Source organism: Pyxicephalus adspersus, chromosome 4 (genome assembly GCF_032062135.1).
Source record: "Pyxicephalus adspersus chromosome 4, UCB_Pads_2.0, whole genome shotgun sequence".
Lineage (NCBI taxonomy): Eukaryota > Metazoa > Chordata > Amphibia > Anura > Pyxicephalidae > Pyxicephalus > Pyxicephalus adspersus.
This window is the reverse complement of record NC_092861.1, coordinates 80,360,032-80,380,996: the sequence shown is the minus strand read 5'-3', so window position 1 is coordinate 80,380,996 and position 20,965 is coordinate 80,360,032. Positions and strand designations below refer to the sequence as shown.

General features: G+C 38.5%; 1 protein-coding gene across 1 annotated transcript in view; it reads left to right on the top strand.

Annotated features, from left to right (window-relative positions):
* CDK19 (cyclin dependent kinase 19) overlaps positions 1-20,965 on the top strand; it is a 91,421-nt gene that overhangs the window by 32,533 nt on the left and 37,923 nt on the right. The window contains exons 3-4 of the mRNA XM_072410202.1: positions 4,278-4,388; positions 5,861-6,005. Of these exons, the coding sequence (XP_072266303.1) occupies positions 4,278-4,388; positions 5,861-6,005 (256 nt within the window). The remainder of the gene's footprint in view (positions 1-4,277; positions 4,389-5,860; positions 6,006-20,965) is intronic.

The window sequence follows — 20,965 nt, the reverse complement described above, 5'->3', positions numbered from 1 at the left end:
CCAGTAGTGATTTTAAATGCTCTGTTCCACTTTTGTGTTTGGGAGAGGGTAAATTGGGCTGAAGTATTCTCTGGGGTTTGCAGCCCCAAAGAAAATCATGGTAGAAAGACTTGGATAAATTAAATATTGTAGGTGTTACATTCAAGTTCCAAACTAGTAAGACTATGGTTTGTTCCACTGGCACAAATCTAGAGAGATCTTATACAAAATATTAGCAAAGTTCATCTGGTATAAATCAGAAACACTTCAGGGTCACCAGGATGCCTAGATAAGTAATGAACTTTGTTTTCTATACACAAGGAAACCGCTACTGATAGCCTTGCACTACTATGGAAGGGAGTCAGACAATTAAGACAGATGATTTGTTACAGTAAATTTTGAACTGAGAAAGAGTATTAAAGCTTTTTATAATTGTCATTCAAGCCTTGGATGGATGTATTGGGATTTCTCACGAGGGAAGAACATCATTGGCCATCCCAACCTTTTGTTTTGTGTGAATGTTGGGTGAAGTATGGAAAGCCTTCAGCAGCCACCCTTAGTACCAGCAAATTTTTATACATTCTTATACTTACATACATATTGTCTCACAGAAGAGGGGGAGTGCTGCCAAAGGTTTGCAAGGAAAATTTTGCTTTGGTGCTGTTTGTATCTATAATGGGGCACTCTCTTTAGTTATTTCCATAATGCTTTTGTTGTGTTCTAAAGGAGCAGTCGCCTTTTTCTCAGAGCCATTATCTCAAAAAAAAAATATATATATATATATATATATATATATATATATATATTTATTTATATTTATATATATGATTAGCCTGCAGCGTCATGAGCATTAAAAGGGCGTAAAATAGAAATTCCAGGGAATATCAACCTGTCCTTATCTTTTGTGTAAAATGCCCCAAAGGCAGAGGGGTTTACGTAAGTAATACCTATTTTTTTATTTTATTAGAATTAGTTAACATAAACAAGTAAGTAGAGGTGGATGGCTTAAAGGGAGCAGAAAAGCAAGCAGCCTCTACTGACTTTTCCCCCTTGGTCATGTCTTGTAATTAGAGGGGTGATCATTGGCACAGGGCTACATGGCTATTTTTTCCTTTAAGATCAAGCAAGATCTGTCATAACACATAGTCATTTATAATTTAAAGTTTAGAATCTATTCTTTTAGGTGTTTAAGCATTATTTGAATGTGAATAATTACAATACAAGAAAACAGAATTTTTGAACAGAATATTGAATGAAATCCATGTGTACTGATTTAAAAAAACATTCTAGAACTGACCAAACTTCCCATTTAAACTTCTATATACATATATATCACTTTCCTTAAAATAGTAGTGTCAACAAGTTGCAACTTACATTACTAATTCTGTACAGTAATTTTCCAAAAATAACTTACCAATACTTAAAACATTTTAATTTTAGCAAGGTAATCAAGATAAGTACAGAGGTATAGAGGTAGGGTTAAAAGAAAAGACAACAACAATCGGTGGTATGTCCTTAGAGATAATATAAATACTGTACTGAGACAAGGAGGAGCCTCCAGAAAATACAATAAATACTAAACTGACATAAGCAAAATCAGGTCTGCTTATAGAACCAAAGACAATTTCGCAGAGGGCGTCAATACAGTACTGACAAAACCAGGGCCATGTTCATTTATTATTGCATTGACACAACCAGAGACATGTTCACGGACACTATCCATACCATACTAACACAACCAGATATGTACTTGCTAGCGTGTTTATTTCATGATCGTTTCCAAAGAGTGACAGATGAATGAATGAGCGCTGTACACATAGACCCGTTCTTTGGAGAGAGCAGAACAAGAGAGCAGCACCCAGCAGCTCTTCTCCATTGACTTGTACTGCAGTCATTCTCCATCAGTCTTTCATGATGTTGAGTGACTGCTATGGCCATATCAGATCACCTGTGAAGACCCCAACCCCTGGTATTGGGCAAGAATCTTCTCACGTGTGTACTTAGCCTTAGATAATCTGTGTGATTTAATTATTTGGACTGGCCTACAATTTTTTATTGACCTGACAAAGAAAATTTTACCTTTAGAACAGAAGCGGTAATTTAGTATTGTGAGTGAGTAGAGGGTAGAAAAATGGTTGGAGTATGTGGCTTGAAATATAAGATTCCATGTATGTTATATATATCTGAGAACATCCTGCAGTTTTCCAGTTGACTTATGCATGAACTAGTGGAAATTCTGTCACATTTATTTTGTCTTTAAACAGACCCACATCAAGTGGAAGCCTCCTTTAAACTAGCAATATTATGGTCAAATTATTCATACTGAAAACACTTGACCAACAAAACATTTGCTTGTGGGCAAGTTATTCATTATAAAAGAAAAAAAAAGACTCATGAGATGCACATTTATTGTTATATTGATCAAATATTGTTTTGTCAAACCTTTATCACACTGAACTCTTATATACACACCCTCGTCCCTTCTGGCTGCATTGTTGGTTTTCATGTGATTTTTTTTTCCCTCTAACATTTAAGTTATCAGAAGTTTTTTTTCTGCGAAAGGACCTTATATTTACAAATCTTTTTTAGTAAAGGAAAGTACAGTTTATTACAGTTATTTGGAATAGTATGTGGCCTGTTTGAATCTGTTTTTATGATCGTTATTATCTGTTCACCTCTCATTCTGTGTAAAAACTACACAGATGATTTTTTTCACAATAACTGGAAATCTTTACCAGGGCATAACAGCACCTAAATGCTTTTATGTCACTTAATGATCAGTCACAAATATTTTCCCTACTGTTGCTAAGAAAATTCAACAGTTTTGACTTTTCTGTTTTTAGCCCAGAAATTCATATATTTTTTTAGTTTGGGATTTGCTGAAGTGGATACAGAGCTTTCTAACCATCTCTAAGGCAACCTGCAAGCCAAAAAAGTACTTTTTGTGAACATAAGGTAATTTGTCCAAGGCAAAGCAGCGCAGCCATGATATTTGTCCGGTTGTTAGCGACCACATTGCTGATTTAGAGGTAGTAGAGAGAATATCATTGCATGATTGGTTTTTGCATGGCAGAAAGCAACTCGTCAGCAGTGTGTTGGTGTGAGTTTGGAGTGATACTTTTGTGAAGAATAAGCATAAGAAGAATCTTAAAGAGCTGGCAAACCTGGATTTTATACAATTTTAGTGAGCAACAGCAGAACCCACAGAATGTCAGTACCGCACTAGACATTTACCCAGTGACTTGGTCAGGAAAGTGTTCAGTTGGCATATCAATGGATGGCTGGGAGAGTAGATCAGCAGATGATGCTTCTTCATGTTCTAGATGAGGGAAGATGTTTATTAATGTGTTACTGGTGATCACATACATATTGTTTGTTGACCTTTATAAGTATGATTATATGGTGTTGCTTAAAGTGAACAATGGCAAAACATGGGTTATTTTTAAAGTTAAAATATAGCTCTTGTACTATACAGTATAGGCCTGATTTAATAAAGCTCTACAAGGCTAGGGAGGATAAATTTACATCAGTGAAGCTGGGTGATCCAGCAAACCTGGAATGAATTTCTTCAAAGTCATTTGCTAGTTTCTAGCAAATGTTTTGAATCCTGGACCAGATCCAATCCAGGTTTGCTGGATCACCCAGCTTCACTGACGATCCTCTCTAGCCTTGGGGAGCTTTAATAAATAATGCCTGTGTAACTATTTTTAAATTGTCCTTCTATTGTAAGTTTGTTGGGAACATAAGACAACATAAGACCTAGTACACATGAGTTCCACTTTTGCTCCAAAGTCTGACTTCAAAAATGATTGGATCCGAAGGGAAATCAGCAACAGAGCAATCATAAGCAACCAGTTTTTGGGTTTCTTTTTGGACATGGAAAGATTGGGTATGGAAGTACTTAGATCATCTCATCTTTTTTTGTTGGAATTGTGTTGAATGATGTTCGAAATATCTTTATTCAGATTATTTACATGTTCCCAGGGAATTGGTTGCTGTCACAGGTTAGGTACACCTTTTATTTGCCATAATATATTCAGATAGTCTCTCCTTTCCATAGTAGCACTGTGCACCACTCAGACAAAAGATGTAAAGTTCACATTAGCAGCTTCCATACATGGTGCATTTCAAATGAAGCTGCAGCTGTAGTCAGGGATTCACACAACAACATTCCAGCACAAAGTTTTATTTTATACAAAGTAGCAAACCAACCAATCACAGTCTAATAAGTTAAAGTTACATTGCATAATATGATGTTATCAAGCTTTTAAACCATGTTTTATTCCTTTTTCTTTTAGCTGTTACGTGAATTGAAGCACCCAAACGTAATTGCATTACAGAAAGTATTCCTGTCTCACAGTGACAGAAAAGTTTGGCTACTCTTTGATTATGCAGAACATGATTTGTGGGTAAGTCTGCTGTTTATTACACTTTTGAAAACAATATTAAAACAAAAAAAATAGTCGAAGCCAGGGTGGGTTATTACTATGGTATTTTGTTGGTATGGGTTTGTGATGAAGAGGTTATTGTTTTGGGAGTTATTCTTGTGGTAGTTTTTGCTTTGGAGGGTTATTCTTCTTGACCATTTCAGTGGAGTTTATTACTGGTCATCCTAATCCTTTTTGACCAGACCCACTCTGTGACCACATCTACCTTGAACCATGATCATTTTTGTTGCAGTGTATGGAACAAATTACATGAATAGGCTTTTGGTCTGGACCAAAACCACTGGACTTCTGTTGTGTAATCACAAGCACAAATCTATTTTGCAGCTGTACCTTCTATCAGACACATGGCATTTATTCAAATTTTTTATTTCACTATCTGTGCATCCTTATGACATCATTTGTAATGTTTTTTATTTTTTCTATATCTTAAAGAAAAAATTATTGAAGTATTTGGTTGGAATATTAAATACATTTAAAGGCTTAGAAATGTTCCAATTGTCATGCTACATTTTACATTATGTCAGCACATACTATTTGTAAAATATCAGAACTAATACAGTGGGAGACTGACCCAGATTCTATAAAACATTGCATATTTGCCTTTACCCGATATAAGATTATAGCGTAGGTTTTATTTATTACTAGTTTTGTTGAACAATTCTTCATATTTGTATAAGCATTCAGTTTCAACTTCTTTATAACCAGGGGTATTATATTGTGACATTATTATTATTATTGTTTTTCTTGTCTTTCTGTTCTTCTTTTTAGTATGGAGTAGGTGAAGGCAGATGTAACAAAGTGTTTTTTTTTCCAGTACTGATGTGTCAAGTGATTGCTGTCACATGACAGTCATCACTAGCTGGCAGTCAGTGTGTGAATATCCCTCCAGCACTCTTCAGTTACTGTGACCATGGCTGTTAGTAACACTAATTTTACAGTACACATGAACATGCACGCTTCAGTACATGTTTCCAATACCACATGTCCACTATGTGAATTCTTGTGCTCATGTGCTTGTTGGGTTCATGCCCATGGTTTTGAGTGTGTTTTTGTGCATTGTACTATAAAAAATAGAGAGTGCAGAATATCCAAACCCTGTAGTGAGTTTGCCCACCAATGCCCGTGTCTTACTACCAGTTAGAACATTGACCCATAGAAAATTAGGGGTAATAATTAAAGTACTTCAATCAAAAATAAGGACTTGTAAATGAGGATATTTTAGGTACATTCAGCTTACATTTATGATCAGGGTACTATACCTTTAGCCTCCTTTTGAGCTTCTTCTTTTGTATTTTTATTCACATTTTCATTTGCGAAAAACGTTTATGATGAAAACACATGTCCTCATTCCATCTGCATCTGCCTTCAGACTTGAAACTTTTGTAGTAAATAAACCATTAAAAAACTAACTAGTATTTTACTTTTAATTCTAGCATATCATCAAGTTTCATCGTGCCTCTAAAGCGAACAAGAAGCCCATGCAGCTGCCTCGATCAATGGTCAAGTCTTTGCTGTACCAGATTTTGGATGGAATTCATTATTTACATGCAAACTGGGTTCTGCATCGAGATCTGGTATGTAATTAAAAAAAAAAGATGAACACAACATATTAAAATATCTTACATACTTTAAATAATATATGGTAACATGTTGGCTAAAACTGTAACATGCACAATACAAATTTCTTTGCCACAGGTTAAAAAAATTATAGCATTACTGAATGTCATCATACCCTTCTATATATGTACTCTATACTGTATAACACATTTTTAAAACAATGATTAAAGAAAAGCAATTAACACTGAACTACTTTAAGTCTGGAAAGATTTTTTTCCCATGGAATACCCCTGTTTTATGTAGACTACCAGATTTTTACTGTATATTGTAAACCTGCTTTAGGTCTTAGGTGAGGCTACAACCCACTAATGCATTACCAGCTTACACAGGAAGGAATAATGTTTACTACATTCCATAAACATTGGGCTTTATTGTCACATGTACTACTATTAGCTTAACATTAATATTTGACTGAAAATGTACATTTTCCAACTGATTAGTTAATAGTCGGAAGACTACCTCCGGTACCTTACTGCCAAGACTAGCATTTATATCTGTGCTTGTGATACAGCCACTGCACAATCTTGACTGGCGTTAACTTACAGCATAGATGAGCTAATTAATATTGTCTCCATGACTTTCATTCCTCCGATGCACACACCATAACAGTTGGTGAGCTAAATTTAGAGAGCTAGCCTTCAATTAGAACACTCTCTTAAAATAGCTGGTAAATGTTTTAGTCCACAAGTTCAAACTTGTAAAATTCCCTATAGTACTCAAAAATAAGGCATCCATCTCCAATGTCTTCCTATACTACCCCAATGCAACATGCTCAGCTATGTCATCCCTGTTAGGACTCAGATGTCATGTCCTCATCACACTGTCCAAACTACTGAATACTATTTTCCAACTAATGAAACACAGATATGCATGAGGTGCCAAAACATGACATATAAGCCTACAATTTCTAAAGTAGCATATACAATCATCACAGCACCATGACTTTGGTGAGGCATCCCTATAATTTAAGAAACACTTTTATGAACTGAACAAAGATAGCTCAGTTATCTGCACTAGTACTTGTGCAGTGAGCATGAAATAAAATTATGTTCTGTTTCCCCTGCTGTCCTTCTTTGATATATTCTAAGTAGGGTGGCACACCTGCACAGAAGGAACAAGTAGGCTTGGAACTTGCTGTATATTTACTTCCTGGATGTTCTACATGAATACTAATGTAACTTGGTGGTAATTGGTTCTTATAACTGTGAATAAAAAAAGTCTTAAGAAAATAATTTCGTCCTTGATAGGAACTGCATCATAAGTCATGTTTTAGCTCACCAGTTTTCATCTCTCATTTCTAACAAGGAATCAGGCCAGTATCCATAAGCACTCCTCTCCTCCCTCCCCCTAATTTTCTTACAGTTTTTCTATGTTGAGTTCCAAATAACATGCTGCTAAATCAAACAGAACGGTTCATTATTTATCTTCAACCTATAGTTCTTTTTCTAACTCACAATTGCCAGGTTTCGGTATCACTGTTACATGAGAAGCCAGCATGGAGGGGGGAATTGGTTTGCCCTGCATAAAATCATTAAAGAGCTTCAGGAGGTATGGGGAAAGCTCTGGCAGAAACGTTTTATAGTAGAAATAGGGCAACCCATCAGGGCCAGGGGCTTTAGAGGAAGGCAATTGGACAATAATCTTTGCTAGCTCCTCTTCTATGATGGGACCATTAAGGTGTTCCAAAAAGTCTGACCCAATCCTAGGAAGGGCAACCTGGGCCAGGTAAGAGTCTATTTTAGGTCTTAGTAACTTACCCAAAGGAGCTTGGGTACAGTGAACCAATTGGTATAGTTTTGAATAATAGACCTCAAAACAGGAGGCGATTTGAGAGGGATCGTACCGTACCCTCCCGCTCTCATCTCTAACCGCTCCAGGAGAGGAACGGGCCTGCATATCCCTCAGTTTACGAGCCAGCAAAGTATCCGCTTTATCACCTTTATAATAATATTGTTGTCGGGTACGTTGCATCCACCAACTAACTGTTCGCAATTCTAGGGCCCGCAATTTAGACCTGAGGGTAATTATGTCCCGCAAGAGGCCCATGGATGGTCTCAGTGAGTACTTTGCCTCAGCAGTCCTTAAAGCCTGAGTCGCAAGTGTCCGCTGAAGATTGGAGTCCCGCTTTAGGCGTGAACCCAAGGCTATACAGTGTCCTCTAAATACTGTTTTATGAGCTTCCCAGAGCGTGGAGTTGTGAGCTACAGTGCCTTCATTTTCTCTGAAATAGGCTTTTATAGTTGTCGATAGGGACAATTTAGAGTCTGGGTGCTTCAAGAGGAACTCATTTAGCCTCCAGTGACAAGTTCTCACTGATTTGGGAGAGAGGGTCACATCCAGCGAGATGGGGGCGTGATCAGACCACGTAATTGGGTGTATCTCCGCAGAGATACTATTCCTCAGGAGAGGGAGATTAGTGAAGAGGTAGTCAATTCGGGTATGAGTACTGTGAGGTGGGGAGAAAAAGGAGTACTGTTTCCCAGAAGGGTGATGGATCCGCCAATTGTCATAAAGCTGGTGTTTCCGGAGCAACTGCCTAAAAGCTCTGGACTGTTTGGACACCTGCGCTGAGGGCTGAGAACATAACAGAGTATGTCTGTCCATAGTAGGAGAAAAAATTAAGTTAAAGTCTCCCCCCACTATCAAAAAGGTATGAGTAAAATCTTGAAGGCGGGACAATACTTTACTGAGAAAAGGAAGTTGATTAGTGTTAGGGGCGTAAATGTTACACAAGGTAATAGGCACGCCATGAACCGCTCCATTCAAAATAATGTATCGTCCTTTGGAATCTACAATGGAGCGTGATAGTGTGAAATTTAGGGTGTCTTTTATAAGAATTGCCACTCCAGCCTTCTTCCTGTCTGGGGAGTTAGCAAGATACGTCTGAGGGTAAAGCCTGGAGGCAAAATTAAGAGTACCGGATCCATCAAAATGGGTCTCCTGCAGGAACACAATATCTGAAGCCGTATATTTGAACTCTCTCAGGGCCAGTTTCCGCTTCTTGTTAGAGTTTAGGCCCTTTACATTAAAAGATAATATCCTGGTAGCCATAGGAAGCATTAAAACACCAAGAAACCACACCCAAGATCATCCATGCAGGACAGTAGCCTATAGCAGGCCTCCTAGGCAATATCCATAGCCAAATTCTATTTCCCAGCAAGTCACATTCAAGAAAGGAGGGGGAGGAAACAGGGTAACTAAGCACCTCCATAACATCAAGTCTTAAAACTAACAAAATAAAGAAAGAACATTTAAACCAATAGGTGAGTACTCGCCATACGGCAAGTAGGGAGGAGTCAGCATCCGCCGGTCCCTACCGTCTCCAGACTGGGGACCGGGAACACAAGCACCTGGCGAGTGCACGAATCCCCCCAGAAGGATCATGGGACCAGAGGGCCAGAGGACGCCAATCCGTAAATCCCATTAACAACAAAGTGGTGCCGGCCAGCGCCGACCACTCCTAGCGGCAGGCCTCTGGGGTAAGGGACCGGGCCGCCCCACCAAAAACTGGGGGTAGGCCCGAACCCCCCCCAGGACCTCGGTGTATCCAGACATTATAGTGATAAAGCAAACCTGCACATGTAACATTGCTTCAGGGCAAAATAATCAGACATATGGACTCACTTCATATAGAAACCATAGTGAAATGCACATATAATAATATAAAAAAGAACCCAGTGGGAAGTACTACGCAGAATGCAGAAGGACAAGCCACTGCAATGCAAATGTTTGCGTTATAGAATGATACATTTAGCTATGGAAGCCCTTTAAAAAGGGGCGACCAGTGCAGCTCTAGTATAATAAACTAATATGGCATCTCAAAATAAATAACAAACAAAAAGGGGGGTACCCGCAGGTCCTCAGTTCACTGCTTTAAGAGAACTAGCATCATAATGTGTAACCATAGCAGAAGGAGAACTGTTCAGTGTGGCAGCCACGGGCGCCCCAGGATGACCACGTGTAGCACAAAAGTGCTCACCGTCATCCAAAGGAGCACCCATGACAGCCCCAGCAAAACTAGCAAAACTTAAAATATAAGAAAAGCACTTTGCGGGATACCAGTCCAAAGTTTCAGCGGTGATGATTGGGAGAACGATCCGGCGGAGATGTGGAGCCTCGATGGTTGCCTCTGGCTCTCTTCCGGGGTGCCACCGTCTCCCATGGTGGGGAGCGTGGTCGCAATAATTCCTCTCGCTCCCATCCCGGGAGTTTGGGGCGGGGTATTCCTAGGGTACTACAAAAGGAGGACAAGTCCTCCGGAGACCGCAGTGAGGCCGTTTTCCCCTCATGACGAACTGAGAGGCTAAACGGGAACCCCCATCTATATGGAATAGAATGATCTCTGAGCACAGTCAGTAGGGGTTGAAGTAAGCGGCGTTGGTGTAGAGTATGCCAGGACAAATCCTGATAAAGTTGCAATGGGGCTCCGTCAAAGTCAAGGTTGCGCATGTTTCTAGCCGCCGACATGATGGCATCCTTCAGATCCGCATCCATTAGTTGGCAGATAACATCTCGAGGTCTGGTTGCAGACCCAGGTTGCCTGGATGCCCGGAATGCTCTGGATATTTGTACCTCCCGGGAGGGTGGGCGCCCCAGGACCGGTTTAAGATCAGGGTCTCGAGTCGCCTCAGGAAGGCCCCGCACCCTAATATTATTCCTTCTAGCTTTATTGTCCAGTTCCTCAAGCGACCGCTGAAGTTCTCTTATTTTCTGATCATTGTCCCCCACTTTGCTTGACAGCGTTGTAATATCCTCTTTAGTCAGTTGTACAGTTTCATCCAAGTCATCAACTCTAACAGCCAGGGAATGTAAGTCAGCACGCAGGACCCCAATTTCAGCGCGGCACGTCGCCTGGACCTCTGCTATTAATTTTTGAAAATCATCCCTAGTAGGTAAAGATTGTAGATAGTGCTGCCATGGGGGGTTAGGATTAGCACCCAAGAGGCTATGGTTGGTCTCTCCATTCATGGTGGGGCCTGGCCCGGCCTTTAGGCCATGTGAAGCCACCTTCTTCTTCTGACCCCCACTAGCAACTATTGAGGGGGCGTCCACAGGAGGGGGGTCCCATGAGCATGAGGAAAAATCTGGCTCCGGAATGTCCCTGGCCCCCTTAGGAGAAGTGGCCTGCTTATGGGTACAGGGGCCACTGGAATGGGCTATAGATCCCCCTGTTCCCTTAGCGAGATCCCGGGGGTCCACTGGGTGAGCCTGCATCCCGGTGGGGGAAGCTGCATGCGTGCATGTGTCCCCAGTGTGATCTAGGTGACTCACCGACTTCTGTGGAGGAGAATCCGGGCTGGGAGGGGGAGATGAAGATGTCTCCCTGTCATCCGAGGAGCAATCTGCCGGCTGCAGGTCAGAGTTAGCTGGGCTCCGTTCTCCTTCTCCCCGCTGCCACGTGTGCGGGGAAGGAGACGGCGCCATCTTAGGTGCTGGGGAGGAGGCCTGAGTCGGATCCCCGATATAAGCCCTTATGGAGGGCTGATGCGAGGTCTGCTGCGGTGCTGGGGTGGGGGGGAGCCTCACCACCCTCGCCCGTCGTTGACAGCCCACTTTTGCTGTATTATTCACCTTCAATACAGAGATTTCCCTCACAGTACGATTTTGTGCCATTAGATCTCCACAGTCTGATAATCAACCAGCATCAGTCAATTCATTTTCCCCTGAATCCAGATTTTCCCCAGCCTGTGATTAAACAGAGAAAGCAGAAGCAGTGCAGTGATCTGCTCATAAGCTCTTTAACAGAAGCTGACTTGTGTAACAGTTATTATGTTTATGCTGCAAAGAATAAAAATTACATTTAGCTTACACTTTGAAAAGTAATACTTGCTCTCTATTCCATTAAATATTAAACTTTAATTTCCATACAAGGGTAAAATGCGATCATGATGTCCCTTCATTTGTTTGTTTTGAATGAATTGTTTTATCAGTTATTGTTGTAATTTGATTGTTTTGTAAGTATTCAAGTCTTATTTTCATTGTGTGCATTACAAATACAAGATGCTTATTTTAGGTCCGATGTGGTATGCTATCAGCATGTAGTCATCTGTCTGTACGGTAAAACAATGAAGAATGGACTAAGGAAAGCAACAAGTCACTTGATAAATATTCCCACGGGAACCTAATTCTAAGTCTGTTTTCTAAAACATAGCTCCCACGTTGTTTAAATTACGTGACCCCACATTGTTTAATGTTATATTTCTGTAGGGTCAATAATAACTTATCAGATCTACCAAAATTCTAATCTAATTTTATCCTTTTTTGTTGGGAGTCTGGCTGAATAGGATTAGGAATCTGTTCACAATTGTTGGTACCATATTTAGCATTGGGGTGGACACAGTAGGTTTCATCTGTCTCACTCTGTTTCTGTCTTTTAAAGAAGTGTGTTAACTATTTACACTCCATGAGTCAGCCTGGCTTTCTATCAGCCCTAAATCCATTTCCAGTGAACCTTCTGCCTTTATTTTGAAGTTTGAATGCTGTCTGTTTTTATCATGTTCTTGTATTTTGTCTGCTTAAATGTCTCTACTACCTTGACATTTGCTTGTCTTAAAGAATACATTCTTGCCTGGTAATTTTGAACTTTGCTACACTAATTGGGCTCCACAACAGGTTACAACAGTGTGGCAGTTTCAATGGTTGCAGAATTGGAAAATAACAGAGATACAGAAATTAAATTATAACATACCAGAAAGTAGATCACCTTTCAAAGAACACCTTTTCTGTCCAAATAATCTGTGATCTTCCAGACCTTCTCTGGCAGTTCTTTGCAAATGATGGCACATCTTTAGAAGTTTTCCAGAAATCTGTACATTAGACTTTTTTGTTACCAGTAGAAATAGATTCAAAGTACACTACTTTGGTTGGCTTCTCTAATATCAGTCCAGCCCCCGTTAAAAAGTTAAGTTCCATCATTAGGTTTCCTGAGATTTATTGACTGCATATTTTGACATTAGGCAAAGATTGTGATTATAGATGACACCCCATATATTCCTAAATAAAAGATAAGCAAGTGAGACTTTAAAAGTTACAGCAGTGTTGTAATGGTAAATGTGTATGACACACTACCAGATCCACAAATATGTTAAAATTCACAATTTCCTTTATTACTTTGTAATAGATTGAACCATCACTTTATTTCAATAACATAAGGTTAACTGCAGTAGTGCATAAACATATAATATACAACATCAATATAAGGGAGGGATTTTCAGTGAGTGAGGGCAATGCTTGAGAAGTCTTAGGATTGAACATAGAAATAGGTTATGAGTGAAGAATTCATAATAGTCAGTCATTGGAGGTGCAGGAAGGGAGACTAGGGGTGCACTTTTATGTGTCAGGTCGTAAATGTAGGTAGTCATGAGTTGTGAAGTGATTTAAAAGCACAAAGCACAGTGGCTTGAATTTGATTCTTTATTAAAATAAAAGCCAGCGGAGACATTTGTAAAGAGAGGTGGCTGATGAAAAGTAGCCCAAGGGATAGATAAATCTATTCATGATAGATTGTAGAGGTAATAGTTTGGTAATAGTTTGGTCCAGAATATAAGTAATAGCAACGTGCACTGGAAGTTTGGTGGTCTTTAGGGATAAGAAAAGGCATATTTTCTGGTTGTGGAGTCGTCCAAATAGCCATGTTAATACCAGCAATCTCAGGAGGACTTTTTTTTGAAATTGTATTTTTTATTGAGAAGTTTTGTGATAGATTACAGAAGGGAAGAAGGGGTTACAGACAGGGAAATTAACAATCACAGATCAGAACAGAACGCAGCTGAATTTCAAACATCCAATAAGCATATCTTAGAGATAATATATAACAAGCATTTTTAAACATTTGTAAACAAAACAAAATAAAATAGAAAGGAGGTAGGAACAATCAAAACTGTTGTGACAGCCAGCAGAGGGACTGGAGGATTAGTCTGATAAGTTAGCATAAAAACGGTCCCATGCCTCCCAAACCACCTCAAACCTATCCACCGCATTTCTAAGGAGTGCCGTGAGGTATTCCATTAGACGAATCTCTTGTATTCGTGCATGGAGATCGCCCATGGAGGGAGGTATAGTCATCTTCCATCTGGTGGGGATCAGTGTGCGTGCTGCAACTAGAACGTGAGTCACCAGTTTGCGGGACACGGTCGGCATAGTTGGGGGGGGTTGACCCAGGAGATGCGTAAGGGGATCCAATGGGATCTGATGCTGGACCACTGCCGATAGTAAATCATTAACCCTTGACCAATATGGCTGAATAAGAGGGCAGAACCAGAATATATGTTCTATCGTACCTCTATGTCTTCCACATCTCCAACATGAGGGGTCCACATCCGGGAACAGTCGGTGTAAGACTGCTGGTGTGTGGTACCACCTGAGCAAAATTTTATATTGGTTTTCTTTATATAAGGTACATATAGAACTTTTGTGTGCGGCTTCCCATATGTCAAGCCAATCTTCCGGGGGTAAGCCATGTTAATACCAGCAATCTCAGGAGGACTTTTGAAGATGAAGGGGGAAGAAGGATGCAGTGCTGAAGCTCACTGAAGCTACAAACAGTTTTGCTAAAGTGATAATCAACACTTGCATTAAGATTCACATTTATTGTTTTCAAACTTGACTTAACTTAATTATAGAATAATGTTTTAACAAAGTTTGCTGAAAGCTTTACATTAGCTTGTTGTAAACATTGGACCTAATATATTAAAGCTCCCCAAGGCTGGAGAGGATACACTTTCATCAGTGAAGTCGGATGATCAAGCAAACCTGAAATAGATCTTCAAATGACTTTGAAGAAATCAATTACTTGTTTGCTGGATCGCCCAGCTTCACTGATAAAAGTGTATCCTCTCCAGCCTTGAAAAGCTTTAAAAAAACTGGCCCATTGTCCTTACACAAGCTAAAGACTAAATTATCAATTGCAAATACACATTCTCTGTACTTGCCTTGCAGGTGGGGACAGAAATTCAAGCTATTGTGAATTTTTGCATTTGAGTTTGAATCCATTAAGAATTTGATTTGATTGTTTACAGCATTTTTAAATGAAAAAGCTGTCTAAAATAACTTGCATAAATCTCAGGATCTTATGCGATACTGTCCTCTGTGTGATGTGATTAGATTAGATATTGCTTACCAAAATGCATTCTGGAAGATTCACATCAGTATAGGTGAGAAGCACCTGTCTTTACTTTTCTAAAGTTCTGTAAATAAAGAAGCTGTCTCTTTTTTTAAGAATGTAAATGCAGGAAGCAGACCTTAAAGCGAAGAAATTAGAATAGCTGCCATTGCTGAACTCATTGTAAAGAATGTTTTCAGTAGTTTTAGTAACACACCTAAAACAAACAGGCAGATACCTGTGTGACAATCGGATGAACTCCTAAGCTGTATACTTATTCTTGGTCGGTGATTAAGAAAGTAATAAAGGCAAGTGAAACAGAACAACAACTTGTAATGAAAATTGTAATTTCCAGAACAAGGTCAGAAATGGCAGCTTACATCTCTCAGTGAACGGTCCCTTTTAACAAACATCTGGTGCTTTATTTAGGACAGACATTTGTCAGAGGCTGAATCTTTGCTAAAAAAAATGCATAGATGAAAATGCACATTGGGAATTTAGGTCCACTTTGAATAAAACTGTTAGTGTTAAGTAGTGGTTAAAATGTAATCGAGATCCCTAATTTGTTATAGGCAGCTGTTAATGACTTTAATTTATGATATAAATCTAGAATAATTTTTAAACAATTATTTGAACCAACCCATAAAGCCCTTTAAATTTATATTAGGATTGTAGATATCATTTATTATCAGTAACAACAAAATCCATCAACAACATATCCTTGTTTTGACTTATACGACATTAGTAAATTATTCCTGAGGTATGCTATTTTTTATGAGTCATTTTCTGGCCTTTTACTCAGTAAAAGATGTAGAGATTCCATTCTATATACATTTTAAAGTACGAGTCTGGTAACATTGTCTTTTGTGCTCTGTTCTCCCACTCCACTGTAGGAGGTTTTTCTTTTAACGCTTATAGTACATTACAAGAAAAAAAAATTCTCTGCGGGGATTTTACAGTCTAACATGTTGATAATAATAAGTTAAACATGAGAACTCCGTGTAGCTGCTTTTGTTCCCATGGAGACCCTGGCTTTTTAGTCAAGCAGTATCATAAGGCTGTGTTCTCAGCCACCACTGGGATTTTACAGTCAAGGAAAAAGAAAAGATCTGTAAAGTGACTAATGGTGACTTGCAAAAGCAAATTGTGCTTTTCCTAAATGATTATTGTTTCTGCCTTTTCTATAAAGTAAATTCTTTACCATGTACCTTTACATAGTACCAATTTACAAGTCATCAAGTTCTATAAAGTTGTTAATCTCTTGTCTTTATTGCAAAGAATGGTTGAACAAGTCTGAAATAAAAAGCAAGCAAAGGTCAATGACCGTCTGAGAATGTTGCACAATTTTATTGTGTGACATACCAATCTGTTCAAGATATCAGTGCTAGGAAGGAAAATTATTTGTGCACTAGCTACAGATCATTATTGATACAGGTTGCTCAGCAAGTTACAATTTAAAGCATACCTAAACTCAGAATTTTTACTTTACTTAAAAGGGTAGACAACCCAATTGTGATTGTTCGTTTTTTTTTAGATGCAACCCGCCTCATAATAAATGGGAGCGCAAAGCCTCCCTGGAGGCTGTTGGGTCCTCCTTCTACGCATGCCCAATCAACTCCGGCATGCGCAGAAGAAGCCTTTTCGTGAAAAGGGAAAACAATTGTCGATCTCACATGCGCAGTGAGATCGGCAAGTTTTTTCCCAACCTGAGTCACCCAATCTTGGGCCTGGGTTGGGTGATGTAGGAAGAAAAACCCAGAAGAAGAGACAAAGATGGCTCAGAGACAGATGCCAGGACGACGCCAGACTCGATGGAAGACACCTATGGATCAATCGACTGCGCTGCGGGATTGAAGGTAAGTAGATTTTTTTTGTTTTGGGGGACTTTTGAGTTTAGTTACTCTTTAAGTTGTTGTCTTCATGAGTACAAAATGCTTATAATTATACAGATGTGATCCTCCTAACTAATTTTAAAAGGGACACCTGTACAAACCCACTTGTTTTATAGTGTTGAAACCTGTAGAGCTTGATTGGCCTATTTTCAAGTCAGGCATAAAAAAAGTAAATTTTTTTGCATCTTTTTGACCATTTCTTATTAGTACATCTTGGAATTACTGCTGCAGCTCTGTTAGGTTAAACAAGAACTGTTGGTAAATTTTCACATCCTGTCACTAGACGTATATTGCATTATTGTATAGGTTTTCACTGGGTCTTACATATTAATTAATAAAAGTGTTTTGTTATATCTGTTTGATAAGAGCAAAAATGTCCTAATAATCCATGCAACATTGGTGTTAAAGAATGACTTCCTGTGCTCTGTATCTGTGCTGCATTCCTATTTGGTTGCATTTGTTCTCAGCTTTATCTTTGGTTTAAATAACCTTCTGTTGCATGTTATGGATAAATGTAAGATGTAAAAGATTATTGTACTGTGACAATGCTGCTTCTACAGTCTTAGGGTACAGAAGTATGTACCCTTCATGTGGTCAGGTAAATACATGATGAAAAAAAAATCCAAAGTCTTACCATTTATGGAGTGGTATATATACAATACATGGGGGGGGGCAGGTGTTGATTAGGAATATTATCTATATAAATATGGATATTATATAACCCTCTCAATGTACATATATATTCAATAAATTAATGTTCATGCACAGATAATAGCTAGTCATTCAAGCAGTTTAATTAAGGAACAAGTTTAAAGTTTAAAGCTGTGCATTTTATGTTTAAAGTTTAAAGCTGTGCATTTTATGTTTAAACAAGTTTAAACATAAAATGCACAGCAATATTGGTTGATCTAGAGATAGGAACTTCAATCAACAAAGTATACGGTAAACAAGAATAATGTTGTTACTAGGTAAACCCCTGTAAGAATCTAATGATGGTCAATACATATTACAGCAATTACAAAACAGCAAAATAACATAGCAATAATAATATAGACACATATAGGACAATGTAAGAATGCATTCAGGAATATCCTATAGCTACCTGCTAAGATGTAAATAGATACCCCAGGAGCCTGATTCCCTAAGAACAGCATCTTGCTAACTTCTCTCTTGGTTCCATGCTTCTGGCTTGCTCTGGCTCCCCACCATTCTCCCAGCTCCCAGTCTTATACAGTTAGTTCTTATTAGGTATCATTGGGGCTCCTGGATTGGTTACTGAGTGTGATCTGTAAGATGACTATTGGTTAACACACCTTCCCTACATTGGGATTGGTTAAGGTAACTTTATGAAATTAATAGATCTCCCAACTATGGTAATCTGGAAGCAAAATCTGAGGTATGAATTGGGAAACCAACTGGATTCCTCTAATTTTAGGTGTCACTAAAAATGTCTGGATGGACCATCACCCCAAATCCACCTGTCCAGCTATTCATCCATCTCCTGCTGACTTGACTCCGGCTTGACTGGTTTATTGCCCCTAGTGTCATTGAAACTCCTTGGAAACCCTAGGTGCTCTAGGTGGCTTGACAAAGAGAAACAAATCACAAACATTCCCACACATATACACATACATTATATATACACATATATATATCCCCATATATCTTTAAATATCTATAAACAATCTTGGTATGCAACAGTCCCTCGCTTATGGCTATCAAAGCATTAGCCACAACTAGCACATCGATTGTTTGTTAGGATTCCATTAAATGTTCCCAGTTTTTCAGTTATTAGCATATACAATAAAACTTTCATTGATTTTAAGATTCCTTCTTTCAAGTTGGACAATACAGGAATTACATTTGTTCCCTCCAGATGTTATAACCAAATGAAAATAAAATATTAATATTAAAATTAATATTAATTGTTATTTATAAACAGTATTTATGTAAAATACCAACGCTGTACATTAAATAGACCAAAGCAAGGTACTGTGTGTTTTAAGGTCTTCTAGATTAGAGTGTAAGCTTAACTTGTGTTACCTGTCTGGGTCACATCGAGTATTCATCATTGATCTGTATTTTTCCTAAAATACAAAACATTCAAATTCATTAATAACATTTCACTTTCTGTTGGAGGTTCCTAACAGCTTGGTCACTTACTCCTGACCCTCTACAATTCATCATTTCCCTGTACTCTCTTTTAAACGCTCTGAACTCTTCTAAGAAACTATTTAGTTGAGTTTTAGGCTGGTCATTCTCAGCCTGTAAGAGATGTTTTCTGCCTTTGTCTTTTTTAAAGAAACACACGGCTTGTGCTTATGAGGATGGGTCCCCCGATGTGGTGAATACACCTTAGTATCACTTCTGAATGTTTTATATTGACGTTGGTTTATCCTGTTTTCAGTATGAAGGGACAAACAAAATCTGGCAATGTGGCCAAATAGTTCACAGGCATAGCATCTTATCTTGTGAAAGGCATTAAAACATTTCTTTACCACTGATACAGGTTTAGGCTGAGGACCTGGAATATCAGGAGCCTTTGATGACTGTGTACAGTACAAAGGAATGGTTTTATTAGAGTTCTGACCTTCCCTACAAACGCCGGATGAGGCTACTGTCCTACTATACAAACAAGACACACCAGTTTAATTTGCATGTGGGTGTTGAACAGCTCTCTCCTTGCCTGAAGATATAGAAGGACATTCTATTTTATTTAAAAGCTGATTCTTCTCCATAAACTATCTTTTGTTCTCTCTTTCAATCTGCTGGTTACCCTTAGCAACGGCATCAGCATTACATATTGACATGTCATCTCCACACGCTGGTGCAGTGTTTTTACCTTGACCCAATTTGTTAGCAATGGCTGCCCTTTCTTTAAGGATGGAAACAGTTTGCATCACATCAGCTGTGCATCTCTCTGTTTGCAATGTGTGTGATCTATGGGTTTGCCTTTTTATATTTTTGCAATTTGCTCTTGAGCAACTTTGTAGTCACTAGTATGGTGACCACACTCAGTCCCAGATTTCGCTAATAACTGCGAAACTAATTATTACCTTGCTCTTCATGACAAGATTTGATGATCTCATTTATAGTGGAAGTGTAATTTAACTGGTGACATAAATCTTAGTTGGCTGTTTCCATTTTTATTATTTTCTCTTCAGAACTTTGTACCAGGTTTTCTAATGTATTAATTTTGGCACTCATTGCCATGCAGGCTGCATACATACCTGCTAAAGCTAGGCTTTTCAGCTGTTTATTTACAAATCTTAGTTTGTTCATCAAATAATTCCTGCACATATGCCCATGGAGATTCTTTATATTTAGCATCTGAGGCAGAATTGATGCTTTTATGCCTAAGAGTGTAAGCTTAACTTTCCCAAAATAGATAAGCCATTTCCAACAGGCCTGTACCTGGAACCTGTAAACTTAGTATTTCTAGAACTTGTTAGATAACTGATAATACATGTTAAAGTACAAGGTGACCACTTAAAGGAAAACTTTAAACCAAACCAAAATGTATATAGAAATCGAGAACAGAAGCGTAATGCCAGATAAAGCAAGACAAACAAATTCAACTAATAACATCCACCAAATATTTGGAGGAAAACACTGTTGTCTACTGTATACCAAGAAAATTAACACACAATAAACTTGAGTTTCACTGAAAACAGCACACACAATAGTCCAGCTTTTCTTATGCAGCCAACTTCTTATAAAAGTGCTTTGAAATAACAACTTCAGTAAGGGGTTATTAAAAAACACAGTATACCTACTAAACAACTTTATCAGTTCTTACTGAAAATATATCTCAGTTAATGATCCCAGGTGTATCCTCCCCTGCTAATTTAAAACCAGTTTATTAGAGGTACATCCAATACACTTTTATTTTGGGTTTTCTATACAAACATATGTGAAGTATTGCAAAT